General features: G+C 46.2%; 1 protein-coding gene across 1 annotated transcript; it reads left to right on the top strand.

Annotated features, from left to right (window-relative positions):
* Positions 1-2,512: 2,512 nt before the first annotated feature.
* Positions 2,513-16,934, top strand: pgm1 (phosphoglucomutase 1). The gene is made up of 11 exons (XM_014123434.2): positions 2,513-2,847; positions 5,086-5,248; positions 5,793-5,936; positions 6,428-6,553; positions 7,343-7,533; positions 8,248-8,402; positions 8,590-8,705; positions 9,098-9,233; positions 14,130-14,313; positions 14,564-14,698; positions 15,284-16,934. Exons 1-11 carry the CDS (start codon positions 2,602-2,604, stop codon positions 15,371-15,373), a joined length of 1,686 nt encoding a protein of 561 aa, XP_013978909.2. The 5' UTR covers positions 2,513-2,601; the 3' UTR covers positions 15,374-16,934.
* The last annotated feature ends 3,171 nt before the right edge of the window (positions 16,935-20,105 follow it).

The following is a 20,105-nucleotide window of genomic DNA, read 5'->3' as shown; positions in this document are numbered from 1 at the left end:
GAGTAACTTGTAGACATTGTGAGATGCCTATTCACCACACTGCTCTGGAGCCTTGTTCACCACACTGCTCTGGAGCCTTGTTCACCACACTGCTCTGGAGCCTTATGATTGCACCATTTTCACACTACTGAGCACTGGCCTGGTTACACATCCACCATAGCTGCTGGGACCATATTTCAAAGAATAATGTGAAAAGAAAATAGCACAGAACTGTTCAGGTTGTCTTGATAGTGCAACAAGGGTGTGAGAGCCCTGTGAGAGTTGCCTGGCAGTCAGACACACCTGTGTGCTCTTCCCTTAGACCTCAACTTTTGACACTGCTGATCCGAGTTGTACTGCACTGGCCTGGTTTTGTATCTACCATAGTTGCTGTAATCATGCTGGAAAGGCCAGCACAGTACAGTTCAGGTTCGGACAATAGTTTGAAAAGGGTGGCTGTGTGAGCCCTGCTGCTGCCTGGCCTGCCTGGCAGTCGGCTACATTCCTGTGCTCCTCACTGAGGCCTGCACTTTATTCTCCTTTAGCGCTGAGCACAGTCTTCTTGACCTCCTATTAATAGCTTGCAGGCCATTACTTTGCCCTTTGACTTTTTTCTCTACTGTAACCGTAGAACTCACCGGTAAATGTCACATGACATGTGAGCTCTATTTAATCTGCTGAGCGCCACTCCACTCTTCCTTTCTCAAGTGGCTCTGGTTTCAGTTAATCCCCAACAAAGCAATTATGATGTAATTACTAATGTGTAATGTCTGAGATAATACCTTGTTAATAATGGACTGTGAATGAAAGAGTTTCAAAGTGTAGCAACCACTCTGAGCAGTTAAATGTCACAATGGGCTAATTCCTTCTACATACATATTCATTTAGTCATGTTTTTCAAGTGTTTCAACGATTGAGTGCAATGTTCGATGACCTCACCACTGCCCTCTTGCGTGTTATTTTTTAGATTTATCAAATAAGAGCGCTGCGTCACAATGACAGCCAGGCCATGTTGATAAACTGCACTACTTTTACTTGATGTGGTGTTCAAACAGTGATTGATGCAATAGAGAAACTAGACCGTGACCTCGCCTGGCCTCTGTCACAACAACCGCATACCCCATGTGCTTCTGGTTGTTGGGCTGGTTGTAACACAATTCCTGGGCAAGAAGCAGCTGAAACATTCCCTCAAGAATTTCAGTAGTTCACTTTATTTTTTTGTGCATGTTTTGTTTTTAGGAGGGGGGGGGGGGGGGGGTTGTTGTCTCTTTGTTGGAACATGGGCTGACTCAAGTGCTATGGCATGCTTGCTCATTGCCTTACTGACTTGCAGTTTTAAAAGGGTGGTTCACCACAAAATCAAAGATTGTTAGACATGTTTTTAAATATCTGTTAAGTTTGTCACAACCTATTATATGCACAAGGAGATAAATGGAAATGTTTTGTCTAATTCCATCTCGTTATTTGATGCCGTACAGAATCAATAAAATCCTCACTGAGAAAACACAACCTACAGTGTCAATGAACCCATGTGTTGTAGACAGACACACGAGTGGCGCAGCAGTCTAAGGCACTGCATCTCAGTGCAAGAGGTGTCATAACAGTCCCTGGTTCAAATCCAAGCTGTATCACATCTGGCCGTGATTGGGAGTCCCATAGGGCGGTGCACACGTTCAGGTTTGGATGGGGTAGGCCATCATTGTAAATAAGACTTGCCTGGTTAAATAAAGGTTACATTTAAAAAAACAACAAGAACAGAATGGTCCTAGGGCAGCGGTAGCCAACCCTGTTCCTGGGGTGCCACAGGGACTGCAGGATTTTGTTCCAACTAGGGACAACACCTGGATAGAAGCACAATCATTTCGCTACACCCGCAATAACATCTGCTAAACACATGTATGTGACCAATAAAATTTGATTTGACACCTGACTAACTGAGTTAATTGATCAGTTCAGTGATTGCCTAAATTCAACACACCTGGTCTTCCAAGTCGGTTAAATCAAAAACATTAACTTTAGGACTAGGGTTGCCTACTGTTGTATCTGAGACAAAAAGTTGTTTATTAATTTAAAGCTGCAATATGTCACTTTTTGGGAGACTGACCAAATTCACATAGAAGTGTGAGTTATAGATCTGTCATTCTCATTGAAAGCAGGTCTAAGAAGCAGTAAATCTGTTCTGTGTGTTATTTCTTAAGTTTGGTTTTTGCTTTGTACATAAGCTTTAAAAAGCTGAAAATACAATATTATTGGTTATAGAGAATATATTTAACAGCGATTTAGATGGTACAATGATTCTCTCTACACTAGACTTGCTTGTTTTGTCACAAACTGAAATTAGGCAAACTATTAGATACTGCATCTTAAAGTTGTATTTTGGTCCTAATGTTGACATGATGCCATGATAAAGGCATAAATACATTGTGGCATCAGACTTCTTTTGAACATTGTTTATTTTATGCGCCAGGCCTTGAATCAAAGTCCAGTACTGTCCGTTTAAATCTAGAAGTGGGAAGGACCTAACCAAGGGGGAACTTGCAAGTGTGTACGTGTGGCAGCTGTGCGGTGCGTTCGCCTCAACCGAATACGCGGATCACACGGGCTGTCAACCTTTTGTGGAAAATGACGAAAATCACAGTAGTCAAAACCAAGGCTTATTCCGACCAGAAGCCTGGCACGAGTGGACTGAGGAAAAGGGTGACAGTCTTTCAAACGAATGAACACTATGCGGAGAACTTCATTCAAAGCATTATCTCTTGCATCGAACCAGCGGAGCGTCAGCCTGGACTGCTCGTAGTGGGAGGCGATGGAAGGTTTTTCATGAAAGATGCCATTCAGTTGATCATCCAGATCGCCGCTGCTAATGGGGTCAGTAATAATACCATGGTTATCCACCTGTAGTGGTTAACACATGACGGAAACCTAGGCCTCATCCCCAAACATGTATACCAATAGCAGCTAGCCTAGCGTCTTTGACAGCTCCGTGTGGACAGTGACAATCACTGGTACATTGTAGCACTTCATCAGTTTTGAAGTTTGGCGGATACATTGTTGCCAATGCCGGTACGTTATTTTATTTTGTCGTGAGGCTGAGAGAATTTTGCCATTTTAATGTTAATTTCCTGCAGTTTTACACTTTGTCATGGTGTAGAGCATTTGTTTTGCTGATTTATAGCTGATTTCATGTTTTTATTCACAGTTTGCCATGAGGCTGAGAGAACATTTAGCAGATTCAAAGCAAATTTCCAAAAATTCGACAAATGTTGCTATCATATGCTAGATGGGGGCCCCTGACCTGGCCCCTCCTTCATTAACAGAACTGAGGGAAAACAGTGCCTGCCAAACACCTGCCATCGTTGACAGAACTGTGGGAATGCATTGTCGGACAGGCTGTGGTTGAAGAACCCTGTCTACCGTTGTCCTTGCTAGCTTCTGTTGTCACCCCCGCCTCTTCTTCTTCTGTGGGGTTTATCAGCAGTTGGCATTCAAAGTTATGGTGCATTACTTCCATCTAATTTACTGGAGCCCTCCCTGCCTCCCGTCTGTGTACTGGAGTCCTAGCTTAAAAATGGACCAATAGAAGTATGAGGGGTACATGCAGATGCAGGAAGGCCCATATGCAGGAGCGCCCTGAATTGCAGGCCACAATTGCACCCTTCTCGCTGAAAACCGGATGTGGGAACTCCGCTCTGACGTTTCTTTTAAGCTCTGTTACCATAGGTTATTTCAACCTTAGTCTGATAGTTTCCAAATAAAAGTTGTGCTTACTGACCTCGCTGATCTTTTGATGAAGTGCACAGAGGGGAGATGGCATGGTACCCTTGCCCTTTCCCACGTTGATGAAAAACACTTCACCATTCCTTTCCCATTATGTAGCCTAAACAGTCAGTGGGCACTCTTCCTTGCCATGCATGTTTAGTATACGAACAAAGACAGCGGTTCTCTGCAAGGTTGTAGTAATCGGGGAAAAAGTGCAGCATTGAGGGATTGTTTCATACTGAGACTGTCAGTGGCACAGCCGGGTTCTGTTCATTCCCTCTGCGACTTTAGAGGAAAGGGGGGTGTGGTGGTGTGCTGTCACATAGCCTAGGCACAACATGAGCACTAGCGACACTGACCTCCTGGCTGAACACAATGTTCAGGCAGACCAACGTCATTATCACACCATATAGCGCCAATATTATCTGTCCCATAGAATCCTGCACAAAATGAACATGATCAGAACTCTTCTCTATATGCATCTTATTCATGATGTATAACATATTGCTTCTTTTATTTGCTACCTACAGTACCAGTCAAAAGTTTGGACACATACTCATTTAAGGGTTTTCTTTATTTTTACTATTTTCTACATTGTAGACTAATAGTGAAGACATCAAAACTACGAAATAACACATGGCATCATGTAGTAACCAAAAACGTGTTAAACAAATCAAAATATATTTTATATGAGACAATTCAAAGTAGCCACCCTTTGCCTTAATGACATATTTGCATACTTTTGGCATTCTCTCAACCAGCTTTGCCTGGAATGCTTTTCCAGGGAGTTCCCACATATGCTGAGCACTTGTTGGCTGCTTTTCCATCACTCTGTGGTCCAACTCATCCCAAACCATCTCAATTGGGTAGAGGTCAGAATACCCCACCAACCCCCCCATACCAGGGTTTCCCAAACTCGGTCCTGGGGCCCCCGTTCGGTGCACGTTTTGGTTTTTGCCCTAGCACTACACAACTGATTCAAATAATCAAAGCTTGATGATGACTTAGTTATTTGAATCAGCTGTTTAGTGCTAGGGCAAAAAACAAAACATGCACCTGGGGGGGGGCAGGACAGAGTTTAGGAAAACCCTGCCCTAGACATTGTTTACTTTCCATACTCTCCCATGTCACTCAGTTGCTTGTTTAGCGCCCACATAGCAGCCTGACCTCACCAATGGCGAATTGTGTTGAATCTGTACACTCCTCTTCTATTTTCATCCTTACGTGTGTCGACTGGATAGGTCAATGTAATATATAGGACTTACAGTTTAATATATAAACCATGACATCGGAGAATGATAATGTTCTCTCCATCCCTTCCTCCCTCTCTCTCCTGTCTCCATGCAGATAGGCCACCTGGTCATTGGTCAGAATGGCATCATGTCCACCCCCGCTGTGTCCTGTGTGATCCGCAAGCTCAAAGCCGTGGGAGGAATCATCCTCACGGCCAGCCACAACCCCGGTGGCCCTAAAGGAGACTTTGGCATCAAGTACAACATCGCCTCCGGAGGTGAGATGGGACAGGAGGGAGAGGAGAGGGAGGGGAAGGAGAGAGATGAATTGGAGAGGTTGAAGACAGGAAGGGGATAAACAGGGAATCGAGGAGAGAGACTGGAACTAGAGACAGGAGAGGGAGACATGGGGAAGAGGAGGGAGACATGGGGAAGAGGAGGGAGACATGGGGAAGAGGAGGGAGACATGGGGAAGAGGAGGGAGACATGGGGAAGAGGAGGGAGACATGGGGAAGAGGAGGGAGACATGGGGAAGAGGAGGGAGACATGGGGAAGAGGAGGGAGACATGGGGAAGAGGAGGGAGACATGGGGAAGCCATAGGGGGAGAAAGGCCAGTGAGAGATGGGGTAACATTTAAACTTTACTTAGCCTACCTTTGTTACGAAGATGGAGGAAGTTTCAGGATAGAATGAGCACACAATCCGATCAGTAATTTTATGACAAAGTTTAGGATGCCTAGTGATGGAGCGTGGCTGTTTTACGTAAGATTTCTCTAGCCTCTTCCTTATCCTCCTCTCCTTACCGTATGTGTCTGTCCCCAGGTCCTGCGCCAGAGGGAATCACAGACAAAATATTCCAGATCAGCAAGAGCCTAACAGAGTACCACATCTGCCCCGACCTCAAGGTTGACATCTCCAAGATCGGCAAGCAGACCTTTGAGGTGGACACATTCAAGCCCATGACAGGTACAGCAGGATGGGCAGGAACTTTTCTTAACTGGCTGGGATGGGTTAGCTTGGAGAGCAAACCTGGGAGAAGCTCATTGGTACAAATCCTTGGGCAAGGCACTCAAGTTCAGGTGTATTATTGCAATCAGTAAAGTATGTGTATGTCTTCTAGTTGTATGTCTTCTCCTAAGTCTAGAAACAGGCTACATAAGCAATAAGGCACAAGGAGGTTTGGTATATGGCCAATATACTGCAGCTAAGGGCTGTTCTTAGGCGTAATGCGTAGTGCCTGTATACAGGCACCCTTAGCCGTGGTATATTGGCCATATACCACAAACCCCCGAGGTGCCCTCTTGCTATTAGAAACTGGTTACCAACGTTTTGTCATACACCTGGTGTACGGTCTGATATAACACGGCTTTCGGCCAATCAACATTCAGGCCTCGACCCACCCAGTTTATAATAGTTAGTACATCTAATCTATCCTAACTGCTGTTTGTCCTCTACAGTGGAGATCGTGGACTCTGTGGAGTCCTACGCTGAGATGCTGAGGGGAATTTTCGACTTCAATGCCCTAAAACAGCTTGTGTCTGGAGCCAATCACATTAAAGTCCGTCTGGACGCCATGCACGGAGGTACTCTATATATACTGTAGATCACTGAACCTCTCAGCTGACTGCTGTATGATACCACAGGTCCCTCTATTGACAATGATCTGTGTGCTTGTAATGCCTTGTCTAAATGTTTGTGCTATAGCATTAGCTACAAGGTAGAGATGGTGGCAGGTAGCCTAACGATTACGAGCGTTGGGCCAGTAATCGAATCCCCGGGCCGACTAGGGGGAAAATCTGTCTGTTCCCTTGAGCAAGGCACTTAACCCTGATTGTTCCTGTAAGTCACTCTGTATTAGAGCGTCTGCTAAATGACTAAAATGTAATGAATTAGATTCCTGCTCTCAGTAATGTTTATCTTCAGTACTGTGTGACTTATTGTCCAATAGTCTGATTTCTCAACAATGCTGTTTTCAGTTCAGATAGATTCCCAGCAGCCACGCAATGCACTGTACGGCCACGCAATGCACTGTACGGCCACGCAATGCACTGTACGGCCACGCAATGCACTGTACGGCCACGCAATGCTCTGTACGGCCACGCAATGCTCTGTACGGCCACGCAATGCTCTGTACGGCCACGCAATGCTCTGTACGGCCACGCAATGCTCTGTACGGCCACGCAATGCTCTGTACGGCCACGCAATGCACTGTACGGCCACGCAATGCACTGTACGGCCACGCAATGCACTGTACGGCCACGCAATGCACTGTACGGCCACGCAATGCTCTGTACGGCCACGCAATGCACTGTACGGCCACGCAACGCTCTGTACGGCCACGCCTCTATTCATGATAAACTTTACCCTTTCAGTGGTTGGACCCTACGTGAAGAAGATCGTCTGTGAGGAGTTGGGCGCTGCTGACGACGGTGCCTTCAACTGTGTCCCCAAGGAGGACTTTGGTGGTCATCACCCTGACCCCAATCTGACCTACGCCTCTGACCTGGTCAATGCCATGAAGGGAGGAGAGTACGACCTCGGAGCCGCCTTTGATGGTGACGGTGTAAGTTGACAGTCGGGGGAACCAGTTCAAGATTTCAGCCCCATCTCATCCTTGCATAGTTCAAATTCAGGCTCCAGGTCTTGTTCATCACTCCGCTGAAGGAAGCCTGGAATCGAGGCTATTCCATGCATGACCCGTGTCCATAGTACCAGTCCTTGAATCATCCCACATTCCAAACCTCTTTATATCTCCTGCAGTCTGTTCAGATGCTGAACTCTCCTCTCCTCTCTACTCCTACCCTCTCCTCTCTACTCCTACCCTCTGCTCTCCTCTCCTACCCTCTGCTCTCTTCTCCTACCCTCTGCTCTCTTCTCCTACCCTCTGCTCTCCTCTCCTACCCTCTGCTCTCCTCTCCTACCCTCTGCTCTCCTCTCCTACCCTCTGCTCTCCTCTCCTACCCTCTGCTCTCCTCTCCTACCCTCTGCTCTCCTCTCCTACCCTCTGCTCTCCTCTCCTACCCTCTGCTCTCCTACCCTCTGCTCTCCTACCCTCTGCTCTCCTACCCTCTGCTCTCCTACCCTCTGCTCTCCTACCCTCTGCTCTCCTACCCTCTGCTCTCCTACCCTCTGCTCTCCTACCCTCTGCTCTCCTACCCTCTGCTCTCCTACCCTCTGCTCTCTACTCCTACCCTCTGCTCTCCACTCCTACCCTCTGCTCTCTACTCCTACCCTCTCCTCTCCTACCCTCTCCTCTCTACTCCTACCCTCTCCTCAGGATCGTAACATGGTCCTTGGAAAGCATGGCTTCTTTGTCAACCCCTCTGACTCTGTGGCCATCATTGCAGCCAACATCACTTGCATCCCCTACTTCCAGAAGACTGGGGTCAAAGGTCTGGCCCGCAGCATGCCCACCAGCGGAGCTCTGGACAAGTGAGCCTAACGTCCACTCCACACAGTCCATTCCTAGCTTCTTCTTGATTGTGCCTTTAATGTTTTATTTCTGACATTTATTTTACTGGGACAGTGCACATTAATCAGCATTTCAGTTTCCTCATTAATGTTTAACTGGCGGAGTTAGCAAAATAGCTAATTTCAATATCCTATCGCTGTCCCTCAGTGTGGCTAAAGCCTTGAAGATGAATCTGTATGAGACTCCTACTGGCTGGAAGTTCTTTGGCAACCTGATGGACGCTGGCAAGCTGTCTCTGTGCGGAGAGGAGAGCTTCGGCACTGGTGAGTTAGGAGGACCGGGATCTTAACGTTAGCTGACCAGGGCCATGGCAAAACTAAAGACAGTAGACGCTCACTAAAACAACACACACATTTGTTTACATTGTCAGTTGTGTTATGAACTTTGTTATTACCAGCCTCCAGCCACATGGCATGATTTTTGTTAAGCTTACCAGCCTACATAGTGAGCATTGCTCTCTTTTCCAAAGACCAGCGTTCTAGTTGTACAGCATAATGTAGCTTTGTATGCAGTATATCAGCTCTAGTAGTTTGATAAAGAGAGTCAGTGGTGTTACATCGTTCCAGTCAGTTGGGCAAGGCATTGTGGTAAGACGTGTTTGTACATATTTTAACCACCACCGTCCTTCCCTTCCTCTCTTCATTGTTTACCAAAGGCTCTGATCACATCCGTGAGAAGGACGGCTTGTGGGCGGTGCTGGCCTGGATGTCCATCCTAGCCCACAGGAAGCAGAGTGTGGAGGAGATCATGAAAGACCACTGGAACAAATTTGGCAGGAACTTCTTCACCAGGTTAATGGTTGAACTCTGCTGCCCTCCAGTGGTGCAGTCAAATCACATTTTATTGGTCACATACACATGGTTAGCAGATGTTAATGGAAGTGTCGCAAAATGCTTGTGCTTCTAGTTCCGACCGGGCAGTAATATCTAACAAGTAATCTAACAATTTCACAACAACTACCTTATACACACACGTGTAAAGGAATGAATAAGAATATGTACATATATGGATGAGCGATGGCCGAACGGCATAGGCAAGATGCAGTAGATGGTATAGGGTACAGTATATACATATGAGATGAGTAATGTAGGGTATGTAAACATTATATAAAGTGGCATTGTTTAAAGTGACTAGTGATACATTTATTGCATCCAATTATTAAAGTGGCTAGAGATTGAGTGGCTGCTGCCAACATGGAGACTCAATGTTAGGGATGTCTGTTTAACAGTCTGATGGCCTTGAGATAGAAGCTGTTTTTCAGTCTCTTGGTTCCAGCTTTGATGCACCTGTACTGACCTCACCTTCTGGATGATAGTGGGGTGAACAGGCAATGGTTCGGGTGGTTGTTGTCCTTGATGATCTTTTTGGCCTTCCTGTGACATCGTGTGGTGTAGGTGTCCTGGAGGGCAGGTAGTTTGCCCCCGGTGATGCGTTGTGCAGACCTCACTACCCTCTGGAGAGCCTTACGGTTGTGAGCGGAGCAGTTGCCATATCAGGCGGTGATACAGCCCGACAGGATGCTCTCGATTGTGCATCTGTAAAAGTTTGAGTGCTTTTGGTGACAAGCCGAATTTCTTCAGCCTCCTGAAGTTGAATAGGCGCTGTTGTGCCTTCTTTACCACGCTGTCTGTGTGGGTGGACCATTTCAGTTTGTCCGTGATGTGTACGCCGAGGAACTTCTCCACTAATGTCCTGTCGATGTGGATGGGGGGTGCTCCCTCTGCTGTTTCCTGAAGTCCACGATCATCTCCTTTGTTTTGTTGACGTTGAGTGTGAGGTTATTTTCCTGACACCACACTCCGAGGGCCCTCACCTCCTCCTTGTAGGCCGTCTCGTCATTGTTGGTAATCAAGCCTACCACTGTAGTGTCGTCTGCAAACTTGATGATTGAGTTGGAGGCGTGCATGGCCACGCAGTCACGGGTGAACAGGGAGTACAGGAGAGGGCTGAGAACGCACCCTTGTGGGGCCCCAGTGTTGAGGATCAGCAGGGTGGAGATGTTGTTTCCTACCCTCACCACCTGGGGGCAGCCCGTCAGAAAGTCCAGGACCCAGTTGCACAGGGCGGGGTCGAGACTAGAGGTCGACTGATTTATGATTTTTCAACGCCGATACTGATTATTGGAGGACCAAAAAAAGCCGATACCGATTAATCGGCCGATTTTTTTTAATTTTTATATTTATTTTTTTTATTTTTTATTTTTTTATTTTTTTTTATATATATATATATATTTTTTTTCTTTATTTTAATTTATTATTTTTTGAAATTTGTTTAAAAAAATTGTCTTTATAAATTGTTTCCATATTTTTATTTATTGAAAAAAATTATTTGTTTTTGTTGTAATAATGACATTTACAACAATACTGAATGAACACTTATTTTAACTTAATATAATACATCAATAATCAATTTAGCCTCAAATAAATAATGAAACATGTTCAATTTGGTTTAAATAATGCAAAAACAAAGTGTTGGAGAAGAAAGTAAAAGTGCAATATGTGCCATGTAAAAAAGCTAACGTTTAAGTTCCTTGCTCAGAACATGAAAACATATGAAAGCTGGTGGTTCCTTTTAACATGAGTTCAATATTCCCAGGTAAGAAGTTTTAGGTTGTAGTTATTATAGGACTATTTCTCTCTATACCATTTGTATTTTCTATACCTTTGACTATTGGATGTTATTATAGGCACTTTAGTATTGCCAGTGTAACAGTATAGCTTCCGTCCCTCTCTTCGCCCCTACCTGGGCTCGAACCAGGAACACATCGACAACAGCCACCCTCGAAGCATCGTTACCCATCACTCCACAAAAGCCGCGGACCTTGCAGAGCAAGGGGAACAACTACTTCAAGGTCTCAGAGCGAGTTACGTCACCGATTGAAACGCTATTAACGCGCACCCCGCTAACTAGCTAGCCATTTCACATCGGTTACACCAGCCTAATCTCGGGAGTTGATAGGCTTGAAGTCATAAACAGCTCAATGCTTGAAGCACAGGGAAGAGCTGCTGGCAAACACACGAAAGTGCTGTTTGAATGAATGCTTACGAGCCTGCTGCTGCCTACCACCGCTCAGTCAGGCTGCTCTATCAAATCATAGACTTAATTATAACATAATAACACACAGAAATACGAGCCTTATGTCATTAATATAGTCAAATCCGGAAACTATAATTTCGAAAACAAAACGTTTATTCTTTTAGTGAAATACGGAACTGTTCCGTATTTTATCTAACGGGTGGCATCCATAAGTCTAAATATTCCTGTTACATTGCACAACCTTCAATGTTATGTCATAATTACGTAAAATTCTGGCAAATTAGTTCGCAACGAGCCAGGCGGCCCAAACTGCTGCATATAGCCTGACTCTTTTGCACAGAACGCAAGAGAAGTGACACAATTTCCCTAGTTAAAAGAAATTCACGTTAGCAGGCAATATTAACTAAATATGCAGGTTTAAAAATATATACTTGTGTATTGATTTTAAGAAAGGCATTGATGTTTATGGTTAGGTACACATTGGTGCAACGACAGTGCTTTTTTCGCGAATGTGCTTGTTAAATAACCGTTTGGCGAAGTAGCCTATGATTCAATGATAAATTAACAGGCACCGCATCGATTATATGCAACACAGGACAAGCTAGATAACTACACTCTGATCAGTCCCTACACCCAAAGAAGGGCACTGCGTTCATCCACCTCTGGCCTGCTCGCCTCCCTACCTCTGCGGAAGCACAGTTCCCGCTCAGCCCAGTCAAAACTGTTCGCTGCTCTGGCACCCCAATGGTGGAACAAGCTCCCTCACGACGCCAGGACAGCGGAGTCAATCACCACCTTCCGGAGACACCTGAAACCCCACCTCTTTAAGGAATACCTGGGATAGGATAAAGTAATCCTTCTACTCCCCCCCCCCCCCCCCCCACAAAAAAAAAGAAGATATAGATGTACTATTGTAAAGTGGTTGTTCCACTGGATATCATAAGGTGAAAGCACCAATTTGTAAGTCGCTCTGGATAAGAGCGTCTGCTAAATGATGTAAATGTACACATGGTTGATGATATTACTAGTTTAACTAGTGATTATGTTAAGATTGATTGTTTTTTATGAGATACGTTTAATGCTAGCTAGCACCTTACCTTGGCTCCTTGCTGCACTCGCATAACAGGTAGTCAGCCTGCCACGCAGTCTCCTCGTGGAGTGCAATGTAATCGGCCATGATCGGTGTCCCAAAATACCGATTGTTATGAAAACTTGAAATCGGCCCTGATTAATCGGCCATTCCGATTTAATCGGTCGACCTCTAGTCGAGACCCAGGGTCTCGAGCTTAATGATGAGTTTGGAGGGTACTATGGTGTTAAATGCTGAGCTGTAGTCGATGAACAGTATTCTTACATAGGTATTCCTATTGTCCAGATCGGTTAGGGCAGTGTGATTGCAATTGCGTCATGTGTGGACCTATTGGGGCGGTAAGCAAATTGGAGGGGGTCTAGGGTGTCGGGTAGGGTGGAGGTGATATGATCCTTGACTAGTCTCTTGAAGCACTTCATGATGACGGAAGTGAGTGCTACGGGGCGATAATCGTTTAGCTCAGTTACCTTAGCTTTCTTGGGAACAGGAGCAATGGTGGAAGCATGTGGGTCAGCAGACTGGGATAGGGATTGATTGAATATGTCCATAAACACACCAGCCAGCTGGTCTGCGCATGCTCTGAGGACGCGGCTCGGGATGCCGTCTGGGCCGGCAGCCTTGCGAGTGTTAACACGTTTAAATGTTTTACTCACGTGAACCCACAGGTTTTGGTAGCGGGCCGTGTCAGTGGCACTGTATTGTCCTCAAAGCGAGCAAAGAAGTTTAGTTTGTCTGGGAGCAAGTCTTCGGTGTCCGCGACAGGCTGGTTTTCTTTTTGTAGTTCGTGATTGACTGTAGACCCTGCCACATACGTCTCGTGTCTGAGCTGTTGAATTGTGACAACTTTGTCTCTATACTGACGCTTAGCTTGTTTGATTGCCTTGCGGCGGGAATGGCTACACTGTTTGTATTCGGTCATGTTTCCGGTCGCCTTGCCATGATTAAAAACAGTGGTTCGCGCTTTCAGTTTTGCTCGAATGCTGCCATCAATCCACAGTTTCTGGTTGGTGAAGGTTTTAATAGTCACCGTGGATACAACATCACCGATGCACTTGCTAATAAACTCGTTCACCGAATCAGCGTATACATCAATGTTGTTGTCTGAGGCTATCCAGAACATACCCCAGTCCACGTGATCGAAGCAATCTTGAAGCATGGAATCAGATTGGTCGGACCAGCGTTGAACAGACCTGAGCACGGGCGTTTCCTGCATGGGCGTTTCCTCCACGGGCGTTTCCTGCAGTCTGTCTGGCTCAGGGCCACATTGTATAGGACAGGAATGTGTTTTCTCATAGACTAGTAGAGTTCTTAGAACTATTGTTAGGTTTTCTTTTATATCAAGTTCTTTAATGATAGCCTTCATCAATGTTGATTAGGTGATCCATTTGATTATTTTAACACCACTCATCTCTTGGAGCATGCACATATTGACAGCTGAGAGCTCCTATTTAGTCTTCATATTAAGACCGCACCCCCCCGTCCCGTCCCGTCTACACCAGGTGTAACTAACCCCCATCCCGTCTACACCAGGTGTAACTAACCCCCGTCCCGTCTACACCAGGTATGATTATGAAGAAGTGGAATCAGACAAAGCCAACACCATGATCAAGGAGCTTGAGGCTAAGATGTTTGACAAGTCCTTTGTGGGCCAGAAGTTTTCATCGGGAGATAAGAGCTACGAGGTGGCTGTCTCTGACAACTTTGCCTACACCGACCCTGTGGACGGCAGCATCTCCAAGAACCAGGTGAGAGACGGGACCAAAAAGGCATCTAGAGAGAGGCATCCCAGCATGGGATATGGGTGTGGTGGATACAATTCTGTCAGTACATGTTCATGATGAAGAGTGATGGATAGTTATGACAATATTATTAATGTGATATTAATAGTTCATAGAATGATGGATGACCAGCACATTTCCTGCAAAAAAAGACATAATAATTTGTTCTGCTCCATATTCCCAGTATATTGGTAATCTCTCTCTCTGTGTCGCTCAGGGTCTGAGGATCGTCTTCTCCGACGGCTCCAGGATCATCTTTCGTCTCAGTGGGACAGGCAGTGCCGGTGCGACCGTCAGGCTCTACATAGACAGCTATGAGAAGGACCCCGCCAAAATCTACGGCGATGCACAGGTGAGACCTGGGGTTGTGGAGCAGCAGGGCTTTTCTCTGATTGGATGTGACAGGGTCATTTTAGAGGCACAGTGGGGGAGCTCTTGTACTTGTCATGACGATTCAATGGAAGATTAAGTATTTCTACCCCCCCCCCACACACACACACACAAGCCTGGCAGCCAGCTTGTTTTGGGTTGTCAGGTCCAACAACAGTGCCTTTCAGAATTCTTAGTTGACTTGAAGGAATGTTTGGCTAAGAGTTGAGTCATGGTTGAAATCAGTCCATGGGGAAAAATAAGGTCGAAAAGCACAGAGTTGACACTTGATAAAATCATTCTGAGTGGTCTGGGCAGGAGAGACAGAATGATGGAGTGAGAAAGAGAAACTGACAGAATGGTGGAATTTTTTTTTAAAACTCCCTGATAATCATTTTGGATAAGGAGGCCCTCTATGGCACGGATTCATTTAGGATCATTTCTATTGCTTACAAATCTAAAAGGATTGGATAGGTGAAAGCATTATTGTAGCAGCTCAGCTTGGCTTGTTCCAGGGCTAGTTGGACTCGTGTTCAAACTGTAACAGAAGTCTGTTTGGCTTCCTCAGGTCATGCTGAAACCTCTGGTGGAGATTGCGCTGAAGATCTCTGGGCTCCATGAGAAGACCGGCCGCACCGGGCCCACTGTGATCACATAGACTGCTGGCCGCACCGGGCCCACTGTGATCAGACTGCTGGCCCTGCCCCCCCACTGTGATCACACAGAATGCTAGCCCTGCCCCCCCACTGTGATCACATAGACTGCTAGCCCTGTCCCCCCACTGTGATCACACAGACTGCTAGCCCTGTCCCCCCACTGTGATCAAACAGACTGCTAGCCCTGTCCCCCCACTGTGATCACATAGACTGCTAGCCCTGTCCCCCCACTGTGATCACAGACTGCTAGCCCTGTCCCCCACTGTGATCACATAGACTGCTAGCCCTGTCCCCCCACTGTGATCACATAGACTGCTAGCCCTGTCCCCCCACTGTGATCACATAGACTGCTAGCCCTGTCCCCCCACTGTGATCACACAGACTGCTAGCCCTGTCCCCCCACTGTGATCACATAGACTGCTAGCCCTGTCCCCCCCCGCTGTGATCACATAGACTGCTAGCCCTGTCCCCCCCACTGTGATCACATAGACTGCTAGCCCTGTCCCCCCCACTGTGATCACATAGACTGCTAGCCCTGTCCCCCCCACTGTGATCACAGACTGCTAGCCCTGTCCCTCCACTGTGATCACACAGACTGCTAGCCCTGTCCCCCCACTGTGATCACAGACTGCTAGCCCTGTCCCCCCACTGTGATCACACAGACTGCTAGCCCTGTCCCCCCACTGTGATCACACAGACTGCTAGCCCTGTCCCCCCACTGTGATCACACAGACTGCTAGCCCTGTCCCCCCACTGTGATCACACAGACTGCTAGCCCTGTCCCCCCACTGTGATCACACAGACTGCTAGCCCTGTCCCCCCACTGTGATCACATAGACTGCTAGCCCTGTCCCCCCACTGTGATCACACAGACTGCTAGCCCTGTCCCCCCACTGTGATCACACAGACTGCTAGCCCTGTCCCCCCACTGTGATCACACAGACTGCTAGCCCTGTCCCCCCACTGTGATCACATAGACTGCTAGCCCTGTCCCCCCACTGTGATCACATAGACTGCTAGCCCTGTCCCCCCCACTGTGATCACATAGACTGCTAGCCCTGTCCCCCCCACTGTGATCACATAGACTGCTAGCCCTGTCCCCCCACTGTGATCACATAGACTGCTAGCCCTGTCCCCCCACTGTGATCACATAGACTGCTAGCCCTGTCCCCCCACTGTGATCACATAGACTGCTAGCCCTGTCCCCCCACTGTGATCACATAGACTGCTAGCCCTGTCCCCCCACTGTGATCACATAGACTGCTAGCCCTGTCCCCCCCACTGTGATCACATAGACTGCTAGCCCTGTCCCCCCACTGTGATCACATAGACTGCTATCCCTGTCACACCCTTCCAGGTAACTCAGTCCTATCAACCCTTTAACCGTTCCACTTGTGCCTAGCCTCTGAAGAACAACCTCACCTCACTTGTACCATAAAGCCATCCAAACAAAGGCTTAAAATGTAATGCTGCCATTCACCATGAATAAAACATCCTTACAAAAAAATATTGTCGCACTCGTGTGTATGTATTTGGGAGATATTAAATAAATCTATATTTAAATATACGTTGAAATATATATTTATTAGAATTTATTATGGAAGACACAAAGGCAGTATGAACAGTCAGTTTTGTTGTCCGTAGCATTCTACATTTAAGACAGACACCCCACCACCATGCCCAGAGTCAGTGACCAATGTCAATCTCTCTCGGCATGCCTGATCTAGCCAATCAGCTGAGAGATCAGTGCTAGGATGTGATTATGGTGGCGAGATCAGTCAACCAGCTTGCGGACATACACAGTCAATTTTGATGCCAGAGGGCCTGGTTTGGGGGCAATCAAACTACGGAAACACCGGAGGAGCTTAATGATGCTGCATGTGTAGAGGTAAAACATTACTGTGCTGCAGCCACTCAGAGGTTAAACAAACAGCTCCTGGCATCAGGTGGGTCTAAGCCTCTTAGGGCCTCTCTGAAGAGGAGTTCATTGACTTCTGGGCTGGGAGGTGTCAGACAGACATATTCCCCCTCTTACCATAATCTCTCTGCTCTCATCCCCCTCTCCTATTCTTCTAAATGTTTATTCTCTCTCTCGCTCGCTCGCTCTCCTTCCCACCACAAATACCTGGCCAGGGGTCTCTGTCTATTTTGAATTGATGAGAACTAACTCTGGTAGACTGAGACCATAACCCCTCAGCAGACAGTGTGTGATCGAGCATTGAGGTAGCCAGAACTCGCCAGCCCTTCACAGGGCCAGGGGAGACGGGAATGAGTGGGTGGAGTGATATTAATGGTGATGGCCTCTTAGCGGAGACATTGTTCTGCATATGAACATGGTAAGTTATTCTATCCTCTGTCAACAAACAAGCCAAGAAGTGCAGGATGGATCAGAATGGGTTCTGTCCAGAGTCAATATGGGAGAAGTGGGAGAGGGAGTATTTCCAAAAGGTAAAGTCTTTCCAAAGACATTCCTGGGTTGCGTCCTAAATGACACCTTATGGGCCCTGGTCTAAAGCAGTGCACGACATAGGGAATAGGGTGCCATTTGGGACACAGTCCTGATCCTGAAGAGGAATAGAAGACAAATTTAATCTACTCTTCCTGTTCTCTGCAGGGTAATCTACTCAATAATCGGATAGTCACCATTATACTGAGTGATCTGTGTGTGTAAGTCTCTTATTAAGATGATCTTCTAGCCAGATGACAGAAAGCTAAGTGAGAGAGAGACTTCTAGTGAAGGAAAATACAGTTCCAGAACTTCCAACCAGTGAGGGAAAATACAGTTCCAGAACTTCCAGCTAGTGAGGGAATATACAGTTCTAGAACTTCCAGCTAGTGAGGGAAAATACAGTTCCAGAACTTCCAGCTAGTGAGGGAAAATACAGTTCCAGAACTTCCAGCTAGTGAGGGGAAAATACAGTTCCAGAACTTCCAGCTAGTGAGGGAAAATACAGTTCTAGAACTTCCAGCTAGTGAGGGAAAATACAGTTCCAGAACTTCCAACTAGTGAGGGAAAATACAGTTCCAGAACTTCCAACTAGTGAGGGGAAAATACAGTTCCAGAACTTCCAACTAGTGAGGGAAAATACAGTTCTAGAACTTCCAGCTAGTGAGGGAAAATACAGTTCTAGAACTTCCAGCTAGTGAGGGAAAATACAGTTCTAGAACTTCCAGCTAGTGAGGGAAAATACAGTTCTAGAACTTCCAGCTAGTGAGGGAAAATACAGTTCTAGAACTTCCAGCTAGTGAGGGAAAATACAGTTCTAGAACTTCCAGCTAGTGAGGGAAAATACAGTTCAAGAACTTCCTGCTAGTGAGGGAAAATATAGTTCCAGAACTGCCAGCTAGTGAGGGAAAATACAGTTCTAGAACTTCCAGCTAGTGACGGAAAATATAGTTCCAGAACTTCCAGCTCTAGGAAGAGAAGAGTGATGTACAGCGTAGGAGAAATGGAGAAACTTGTCCTCTTCCAACCTCATTTACTGGTTGTGGATTGACGTCACCTTTTTTCATTATCCCGTCTCCTGAGTCCTGTGTCTAAATTGTTTCCAATTTAGTTAATTGTTGAGAAGCTGCAAAATCAGGTGCACTTAAGAAGAGCGATCTCTCTCTCTCTCTCTCTCTCGACATGGGGAAAAGAAAATTCCTTTGGGGAGCACAAATAGACTTATTCCACCCATGCCTGTCATGTATGTCTATGTCATTCATGTTGACAACAACTCAAATCCACTAAACACTGGCCTTTATTTGTTGGGCATCTCTGTAGCATAGAAGGGGTTAATCTTAACCCCACAGCCCAAAGGTACAGGCTGTGACAGGGGGATATGTAATGACCCTAAATGGTTCCTCTTTGAGGTCCATCGGGGGATGAATAATAGGGTGGACAGCTTGGTCCTGGACCTGCATTGTTGAGGCCCAGGCCTGTGATTCCGACACGGTGCGACGCATAATGTCTTCCCCTATTTCGGCCGGGCCGGTAATGGTTCCCAGGTTGTATTTAGATTGGCTGTCATTACGTCAGGTAATCACAATAAGGCTTACATTAAGCCGCTCTGGTCTGGAGCTATTAGATGGCTAAATGACTTTCTTTGTGGTTGGCAGGGCGACTGTGTTTTTACAGCGGCCCGTAGATTACTCTGCAGGGGGAACCGGTCCCTTGGGACATAGAATAACACCATCAGCTGACAAAGCCATCATTTTAAAAGGCCTTAAATAAGGCCTGAAGTGGAGAAAACACAGAGTACAATAAAATCAAGTATAACTCAATGTTTCTTGTGGTTTTCTCTGAACCTCTCTCTCTTATCCATTAAAGCGGAAATCTGCAGTTGAAACAATAAGAAAGGGAAATCCCGCCACTGTTTTGGTAAAAAGCTGAGAGATGGAGCTGGAGAAATGCAACCACTCTCAAATTCATAGAATTATGGATGCAAGGACTGACATTCCATTATATCAACATTTTAATTTAAGCATCTTTTGAGGCCATACAGAGTTTCTTTACAGTTACTTAGTTTACAAACATTTTAGTGAAACATGCTTATAAGCTTTTTCAAAATGTCCACCATTGTTCCTGTACCCAAGAAACTAAAGGTAACAAAACTAAATGACTATCACCCCGTAGCGATCACTTCTGTCATCATGAAGTGGTTTGAGAGGCTGGTTAATTCTTAAAAGTCTAAGGGGAGGGGGGGGGGGGTGTTCTAAGCTGACATATGGAATTGTTTTTAAACATCATAC

The sequence above is a fragment of the Salmo salar genome, chromosome ssa10 (genome assembly GCF_905237065.1).
Source record: "Salmo salar chromosome ssa10, Ssal_v3.1, whole genome shotgun sequence".
Taxonomy (NCBI): Eukaryota; Metazoa; Chordata; class Actinopteri; order Salmoniformes; family Salmonidae; genus Salmo; species Salmo salar.
This window is presented reverse-complemented; position numbering and strand designations above follow the sequence as displayed.